Source organism: Mesocricetus auratus, unplaced genomic scaffold, assembly GCF_017639785.1.
Source record: "Mesocricetus auratus isolate SY011 unplaced genomic scaffold, BCM_Maur_2.0 Super-Scaffold_100011, whole genome shotgun sequence".
Classification (NCBI taxonomy): domain Eukaryota; kingdom Metazoa; phylum Chordata; class Mammalia; order Rodentia; family Cricetidae; genus Mesocricetus; species Mesocricetus auratus.
In genome coordinates, this window is record NW_024429195.1 from 42,646,835 (window position 1) to 42,656,578 (window position 9,744).

The 9,744-nt window shown below is 35.5% G+C and overlaps 1 protein-coding gene across 1 annotated transcript; it reads left to right on the forward strand.

Moving 5' to 3' along the window:
- Positions 1 to 7,589: 7,589 nt before the first annotated feature.
- On the forward strand, positions 7,590 to 8,570 carry LOC101826032 (olfactory receptor 6C75). Its single transcript, XM_005079806.2, has one exon. It carries the CDS (start codon positions 7,608 to 7,610, stop codon positions 8,568 to 8,570), a length of 963 nt encoding a protein of 320 aa, XP_005079863.1. The 5' UTR covers positions 7,590 to 7,607.
- The last annotated feature ends 1,174 nt before the right edge of the window (positions 8,571 to 9,744 follow it).

Sequence of the window (9,744 nt, forward strand, 5' to 3'; positions counted from 1 at the left end):
GTGTTCACAGAATCTGGAGGTACAGTTGATCTGTGCTGGGTCCGCTGTATGTGTGGTATGGTTGTGTAGCATGGTGTCTTTGTGGGACACCTAAGAGTGGAGGGGGGGTTCTATGACTCTTTTGCCTGGCCTCAGGACCCTTTCCTTCTACTGGATTACCTCACTCAGCTCTGATATGAGGGGTTTTCCTAGTTTTATTGTAACTTGTTATTGTGTTTGGGTGATATCTCTGGGAGGCCTGCTCTTTTCTGAAAGAAACAGATGAGGAGTAGATTTCATGGAGGGGAGTTGGCCAGGAGACTGGAAGGAGTGGAGGGAGGAGAAACTGTGGTTGGAACATATCTTATGAGAGAAGAATAAAAAAGAAAGATCTAACACAGGCTTCTACTTTGTACTGAAGCTACTGACAATGACCACAACCGTGTTTCTAATTCCTTCTCATGGGCCACCATTTTCCTTTTTTAAGACAAAGTTAAGACATGAGAGAGGTCCTGCATGAGGGCAGCAGGGCTGAGAAGCTCCAGATCTTCAGGGATCTGGATGAGGAGCTGAGTGTGGTGGCCAGGTGAGGAAGCAGAGAGCAGCAGCATGTGTGGACGTGCACCCCAAAGGTCAGAAAGGGAAGATGAACAATCGGCCAGTAGGCTCAGGTGTACCCGTTGTGAATCACCAGGAAGGCCTTCCTCATTGTCACCGAGGACCCCACAAGTATGGTGGCTACATTTCAACGCTGGCTTTTGTAACAGCAGAGGAAAGAGAGTGCTGAATCCGGCACTGGCTCTCACAGCCTCCTTCTGTGTGTTATTCACACTCTCATAGCAAACTAAAGGAAGTCATGGAGTCAGACCAATACATAGAGAGAAGCAGGAAAGTACTGGAAAGGAGAAGGTGAGGACCACAGGAGATGGAAGATGTGGCAAGTTCCCGAGTCGAGTGAGATCAGAGAAAGTTTCTCTGACAACTCACATGCAGAGGCAGGAATCACTCATAAAGAAGAGGATTAAATTTATCCACCAAGCGGCTCTGCCAGGAAATTTCTCTGTACTTATAGGATGGTGAGACTGGGAGGGTATTTTCAAACCTTCTTCTTGTTCCCTGTACTGGATGGTTTTGTGTCAACTTGACAAAGAGAAAGGAGCCTCAGTTGAGGAAATGACTCCATGAGATCCATACTCTCAATTAGTGATCAATGAGGGAGGGCCCAGCCCCTGGTGGGTGGTGCCATCCTTATCCTTAGGCTGGTGGTTCTGGGCTCTATAAGAAAGCAGTCTGAGCAAGGCATGGAAAACAAGCCAGTAAGCAGCATGCCTCCATGGCCCGTACATCAGATCCTGCCCTGTTTGAGTTCCTGACCTGACTTCCTTCAGTGATGAACAGCAATGCTAAAGCGTAAGCCTAATAAACCCTTTCCATCCAAAAAATACCAAGTTCTATATCAGTAAATAAAATAATTGCCTGCAATGTCTGTATTACCCTGAAATTATTCGCAGTATAATAATAAACATGACTGAGTGGATGCTCTGCCAAAGGTTACCAAGACTGAAAACCACAGAGTTGTAAAAGTTATAGTGTAATAAATCCCAAGGAATTGAATAGAAAGAGGAGAATAACAATTACTCCATATCTATGAAATAGTTTCTTTTATTCATTCACTTTTTTAAACTAAGGAAAGCAATATGATAACTATTTTCCATTGTGTGAACATTATGTTTTGAGAAATATTGAAGGTTTTTCCTGTCTAAAATTTGAGCAGTCCCTTTTAAGTGAAAATGTTTTCTCTTTAATTTAAAGAAGAAGCAAAGAAGATAATAGGAAATAAGCCATAATGCATGGCCAATATAAGTCTGAACAGAAATTCCTGTCAAGAAGATAATTTGACAAGCAAGCCATTGGATCAAGTCCCATGGAAAGGGAGACACCTTACAAAATGAAAATATACACAGAAATCTTAGATTTTCAGAATTAACTGCTATTGAGATGACTTATGCCTCCATAAAAGCACTAAGCAGCACATACAAAACATCAGGGTAGGCTGATAGAGATGTTTACAAATGAATATTCACAGACAAAACAGATGTTCAAGAGTCAAAAATTACTCCTTTGAAATTAGACTTAAATATATTGGACAACAAATAAATTCATTTAGTTATATAAGTTTAGCATTCCCTAAGCTTTAGGGAACTCAGTAATTACTATAATAAAAAGTAATAATTACTCTTTTCTCAATAATCTCAAATGTGACAGCATGACGATAGCACACTTCATTGCATTGCATTTCACTTTATCTTGTGTCCAAAACTATCATTTCTGTATTTATCTAAACCTCCCACTCCAGCCATCTATAGAAACTATGTATCTTGTGATTAATTATCTCACTTATAGCTACTGCTTATCTATTCTCCGTTGTCTTTTCAGTGAGCCTTAATGCTCTCTGATGTTGGATCACCTCTGTTAGAATTTTCAAGGTCATGTAACCCCAAACTTGGATTTTTGTTTTCTTTTTTTGCTTTGTGTATATAAAATGTACTGCTATCTTTTATAAGTGCATTTGATCAAGGAGCCTAGGCAACAGGTGCCACATCAGTCTCATAAATACACATCACAAAGTTAATACACTAGAACAGCACAGTTACCATCATCCATATAAAGGAATTTTTATAAGACAAAGGAATTTAAGTTTTAAAACCATACCTATTAACAATTATGCTACTTTTAAAACAAAGAGAGCATTTTACTCATTATTGTTTCCCAAAGGACTTGTTAAACATACTCATTTCTTAAAATTATTTGTTAAAATAATAAACAAATTGAAATCTCAAAGTATCTACTCTCTGATCTAATTATCAATATTCTTAAAATTAATATTTATTTCCATTTTCCATATAATTTTCATTAAAACTGTTGCTATTGTCCTCAAACATCTTTTATTTTCAGATTGGTTTGGGGTTTGTTAGCGTTTGGGGAGATATTTTGCTTTTATTTTTGTTTTTGTTTTGCTAAGCTTCTACAAAAACATAGACTTCTCCTGCACATAATTCCATGATAAAAGTTTTTAAAATACATGATTATTCTTTCAAATTTTCATACAGGTATACAATTTACTCTGATGCTATTCACCCATCATTCTCCCCCTCCAACCCCTTAATTCCTTCCCAGCAGCAAATCTTTTTATAACAAAGCAACACAAACAAAAAACAGCTTGCTTCTTTGCCTTTTCAATGCCTCCCCACTCATCCTATCATCATTGAGAGCTGTGGTATTTCACACAGTACATTCTTTCATCCAATCAGCCCCACCCATTTTGTGTTCATTACATTAACCATTGGTCTGGTCCAAGGCCATCATCGCTGAATCCTCACCAAAACTCTTCTTGGATATCCTGCTGTTGCCCCAAGTCATAGAGATCTTAAAGTCATCATTCCATAGGACCAGTCACTAAACACATTCCAACAGGTCACAGATGGGGTAGATGTTAGGGTAGACCAACCCTCCGCCCAGGATGCAGGTTTAGGTGGTAGCTGAGCTGGTCAGTCTTAGTCACTGGGAGTACATCTCTCAGGAGGGTGGTAAAACCAGCTCTCCTAGATCCATGCCATCAGGGCCAATGATGGGGTTTGGAACCATCTCTCCCAAGTTCAGAGTCAGCTCTCCCATGGGGGGCAGGGTCAGCTCTCCTGCCTCATTGTCCAGTGATGGGTAGGTAGGGTCAGCTATCTCAGGGTCACTGAGAGGCTGGCCAGCTCAACCTAACACTCAGATTTCAATGTGCATAGTTCCTATGACTCCTTATGGTCATCGGTCATGGACATCACATATACACTAAACCTGATAGAATGATTTTTAATACTTATTAAACAGACTGCAAGGCATGCACTCTCTCTTCTTTGAAGCTACAACTTCCAGGATTTCCACTGGAGGAATAGACAGGGAAAATAATCTTTTTTACTCATTAGCCCACCATTTTAATTCCCCAGAACATAACACTTCTGGTGTTTTCTTAAATTGGAATATTTAAGTCAACAGTAAAATGTATTATACTAAACAATATAATTAACAAAGAATTTCTGCTTCACTCCTCAGATTTCATTGCTACTATGCTGTACAGTTCAGCTACTTCTTTAGTAGCCCTTGTAATCTTAGTAAAATTGTGTAACTTTGGGAACTTGCCTAAACTTACAATGAGTTTGCTACATTATCTGACAATTAGGGAGACTAACTTTCTCCACTGGTATGAAACACTCACAAAAATATCTATCTATATACATATATCTAATTGCTTAATAAAAAATAACTATGAATTGTAGTTCTGATTTGATATATAACCATTTGCATTCAATTTTCTAAAGAACAATACAGCTTTATGCCCCCAATAGTAATAACAGAACAATTGCCTTTCTGTAGTGATTATTTATGTAAATTGCATTCTCTTTAGAAACATAAAATTTTAAATATTTTCTCATTTTTTAACTTTTTAAAATCCTTCAGATATGCCTATCTACATGCAAAGATTATATCCAACACTTTCAATTGTAAATGTGACTTCATTCTTCAAGTTAGATATACTCATAAGAGATTTGAACTTCTAACTCAAGTATGGTTAGGCACCTATATTGCTGGGTTAGATCACAGCAGGTGAAGGTGGTCATAAACTCACAGGAATAACATTAAATTGATAAGGGGTAGCTCTTGTGGGTAATCAGTTAGGGCAGTGGCTTTGAGATCATTCTCCAAAGCTTATCCTATGTTTTCATCCTTTTGGTAATGCCTTAAGTCATTCATTATTGTATATGATGTAATTTTATACTTAACTATGTAGAATGAATTTCTGTTCTCTGCAATATTACTTCATAATAAAGGTATTCCTAAGAAACAGACCTTTAAATTCTAAAAAAAAAAACTATGGTCATTTAATCGACTTGTTTGACATGAAATCATCAGCTCTATTAGGCAATGGAACACTTTCATAGTAACACATTAGCAAGACTGAGAAGCAAACCCAGGACCTCAAGAACATCAGGTAATCTTAATTGCTTCTAATCTCTATTTCTCTAATTTCTAGTTTCTTCTCTTTGAAAAGATATAGTTAATTATAAATTTTAAATGATTTTTTATAGTTTTCTGCTTTAATTTCAGGTCATTTTTATCTAATATATTCTAAATTATATACAGTAATTTGGACCACTATTTTCTACTTAGTATCCTGAGGATCTAATCTCCATGGTGTCTTTTGTTTATTCAGTCAGTCAATCCCCTTGAGTCCATGCTAAATAGAACACATAAAATTGGGACTAACCTGAATAGCAACTGCTTTGGTACCGATATTATCACTTCACTCATCAGGCTAGTAATGAAATTAGCTTCATTTATGATAATTTATGTTTTATATATCAAAGTACTATTTCTTTAGGAAGCATAGATAGTATAATTTGTAGCAATAGATCCTTAGTCTTATTTGGATTCATGAGTAGAAATGAGTTGATGTATGTCTTAGGATTTCATTTTATTATTAATATTCTGGAGATGTTGCTACAAGCATAGCAGAAGAGAAATCAATTACAAAACTCCTTCAAAAAGTCCTAAAACACTTATATTTAAACAAATTAATAAGCCATTAGAAATGAAAGTGACTATGCCAGTAATATTTAGCAAAAAGTAAGTATATTTTTTCAGGAATATAATTTTTTGCTTTAAAGAAGTATTTGTGTTCAATTAAGCAATTTCAATATATACTTTATATATATAATTAAGCAATACAATTTCAATTGAATATACAAATTAAAAATTCGCATTATGAATAAATTTTTACTGTAGCTAAATAATTTTTCATATTCTTATCAGCTTGCAATACTTTTTAGAATATGGAAAACATGAGATAGGTTTATACAAAATTGAAAAAAAATGTCATTTGCTATACTAAGCAAATATACTTTGTTTTGGCTTTGCACATGAATTTTGTACATACCAAAGATTAGGATTCATCATGTAAAACCAGACAAGAAGCTGCATGTCATATAATCACAAAGAGCTGATAATGGAAAGTGAGACCATCTCATTTACAAGAAAACTTGTGCATAGAATTTTGAGGTAAATTCATTCACCCATCAAAGTGCTCAACTAGAGCTGAGGAAATGCCATTCTGCTTCTTAGCAGTATCACCTGTGAAGATTGCAGAAGACAGATGAGACTGGGCAAGTTGACTGGATACAGGTACATATCTCAATCTTGGAAATGACTTCATGAATGAATGAACAAGTTAAAAGTAAACTTTGTATGACATCATGGTGATTGGTGGATACAAAATATGTAAGAAAAAAAATAATCTTTCTCTCCTGAAAACTTGTCTTGAATGTTGAACTCTATCATTTATTCATAGAAAGAAAATAAGCAATGTTGCATACAAGTGATTTATAATGTTAAAAAATAGAACAGGTAAGAGCACTTGTTGTTTACAAAAATAAAATTAGAGCCAGGAGTAGGAGTCACATCTGCAGTCATGGGGTTCATGGTTTTGAAGCAGGAAACTGTGAATTCAAGGCCAGATTGGCTACATAGCAAGACTTGTCTCACTAACAAAATAAAATAAGGTTATTTCATGTACACATTGCTACATATGTCACTCAAGATAAGAATGCAATAAATAAAATATAACCAATCAAGTGTACTTGGATTCTTACAGAAAATAATTATAACAGACAGGAAATGCCCTGCAACATAAACTTTGAAGTTAGACACAAATGTCTTTGTCTATCAGACATACCTGGGACACATTACTATGAACTACGGAGTTATTTGAAAAGTATAAAATTTTGTAAAGATGAAAAGAATTAAAGTAGAGAAATGTTTTTAAATGTAGAGAAAAGCACTGTACATGAAAATCTTTTACGGAACTACACTACACTAAAAATAAGTCCTCATGCATTTCCTCATTTCGTGGAATATTTAGTGGGCATAGACTTATGACAAAATATAAGGGAACATGATGAGAAAAATAAAGTCATCATTATGAAATGAGGTAATAATAGTTTTTTAAGTATTTTGTTTGATTTACCACAAAATCAATTTTAAACAATGATGGCAATGATGATTTTTAAGTATATGTTTTTAGTCAGGTATTTTATTCATTAGATATGTAATGTATACACATATGCCTTGATACATATATGTATTAAAATGATGCCATATAAAGAAAATCATTTTGCCCATCGTCTTCTATTTATTGTTTTTTTGTTTTGCTGCAAGCATACATAAAAATCTCCTTCCAAAGTAAATTTTAGTAAACAACATAACAATAGTAAGTATACTTTAGTTAATATGGACACTATCCATTAGTTCTAGGCTTATTTATCCTGTATAATTACAAATTTATGGCCTTTGATAATATTAGGATTACATAGACTATGTAAATAATGTGTAACACTACTTATGTTCATGCACATATTGTGTAGCAATATCCATCCAGCTTTATAAGGATCTACCCCGCCTTGACATCTATGACATCATAATGTCCTTCATATCCATCTATGGTAAGTAAATTAAGCCAGACACAGGTAACAAATTCATTTCTCTATTAGCAAAGTTGATTTCTTATTTCTTCATCTATTTAGAAAATGGTTTTAGAAGCAGTGACTATTGTGAGAAATTCCACATCAGTAACAGATTTTGTTCTTCTTGGATTGACAAATGACCCACGGTGGCAGCTTGTGATTTTCACATTTCTCCTTGTTACCTACATGCTAAGTGTGACTGGAAACCTCACCATCATCATCCTCACCCTCTCAGATGCCCATCTGATGACACCCATGTATTTCTTCCTTCGCAATTTCTCACTCCTGGAAATATCATTCACATCTGTCTGCATTCCCAGATTCCTGGTGACTATTGTGACAGGAGACAGAACCATTTCCTATAATGGCTGTGTGGCTCAGCTATTCTTCTTCATTTTCTTGGGAGTGACAGAATTTTACCTTTTGGCTGCCATGTCCTATGATCGTTATGTGGCCATCTGCAAGCCTCTCCACTATACAACAATCATGAGCAACCGTGTGTGCATTCTTCTTGTCTTTAGCTCATGGTTTGCAGGATTCCTGATCATCTTCCCACCAATTATCCTCCTGCTACAGGTAGACTTCTGTGCCTCCAATATAATTGACCACTTTATCTGTGACTCTTCTCCAATTTTGCAGCTTTCTTGCTCAAACACTCACTTTCTAGAGCTCATGGCATTTATGTTAGCTGTGGTAACACTCATGGTCACCTTGACATTGATCATTCTCTCCTACACATATATCATTCAAACAATTCTAAGAATTCCTTCTGTAAATCAGAGGAAAAAGGCCTTTTCCACTTGTTCCTCCCATATGATAGTGGTCTCCCTCTCTTATGGCAGCTGCATCTTCATGTACATTAAGCCTTCTGCAAGGGAGAGAGTGACTTTAAGCAAAGGAGTAGCTGTGCTCAACACCTCAGTGGCTCCTCTCTTGAACCCCTTCATCTATACACTAAGGAACCAGCAAGTGAAACAAGCCTTCAAAACCATGGTCCAGAGAGTCCTCTTGTCTTCAAAGAAATGAACCAGGACATGAGGAAAAGGGATCTCTAAAGACAGCTGAATAAAAATCTCTGCCCCTTCTACATAGATTCTTGCCCAACAATTATTAAAATGTATTTAACTTACTAATGAGAAAATATTTGTAAAGAATAAATAGAAATGTAAGATGAAATGTGATAGGCTTTTTAAAGTTATTTTTCTAAGGAAAACATAAGGAAATGTATACAAAAAGTATGAAATTTCTTTTATTCATTGCTACTAATTCTTAAATGAGAGATTATTTAATTAAAGTGTATCTATTTGTATTAAACATATTTCAAAACAAAAATCATGATTTCTAAGGGTCCATTGTTATCCTGACTTTAAGTTCATCTTCCTTCCCCTGGTACAACTTTCATACCCACTGATGTGCTACCAAATGAACAGAAAGTGTTGAAGTGTGTAGAATGCTGGAATGCTGGCTTTCTTTTGAGTATCCTGGAAATCACAAGCGTTGATTACTAATGTCTTAGACTTTTTCTATCATTCAACATTCAATAATGTTTTCTTTTCTTCCATTGTCTCTTTCCCAGTGGTTCCCTTCCCTGCAGGCTCATAGTCAAGACAATGATATCTGGAAGTAGCCAAGAAAATGAAAATAGTGTTCCAAGGTTGGTCCTGTGCCTAATGAGTCCCTCAGTTTCTGTGCTACACTAAGAACAGTAATTGTCTTGGGACACGGGTATGTGATTCGATATTTAGATTCTTGGTTTTCAGTTTGATCTGAATCACAGGTAAATGTGATGAGCTCCATAAATTCCAATGTGAACTAAAAAATAATTATTCTTATGAAAAAGAGCAATATGAAGCTCAGATTGCTTCATTGTGCTCCCATAGAAAGATGTATACTTCAGGTATATTTTAAACTAGTGTAAATATAAAACAGAGATTAGGTGATACTTTATTTGATTATAAATTCTTTTTTTGAGACAATTTATAAGTGCCTACATGAAGAAACTGAAGAGGAGTCACAATAGAGAATTAATAGCACAGCTTAATATTCTAGAACAAAAAGAAGCAACCTCACCCAGGAGGGGTAGACACCAGGAAATAATCAAATTAAGGGCTGAAAACAATCAAGTAGAAACCAGGAAAACATTTAGAAGATTCAATTAAAAAACAAAGAGTTGGTTCTTTGAGAAAATCAGCAAGACAGA

Bases quoted from the DNA above. Each gene is read 5' to 3' on its own strand.
- LOC101826032 (XM_005079806.2), top strand. From the start codon at position 7,608: ATGGTTTTAGAAGCAGTGACTATTGTGAGAAATTCCACATCAGTAACA.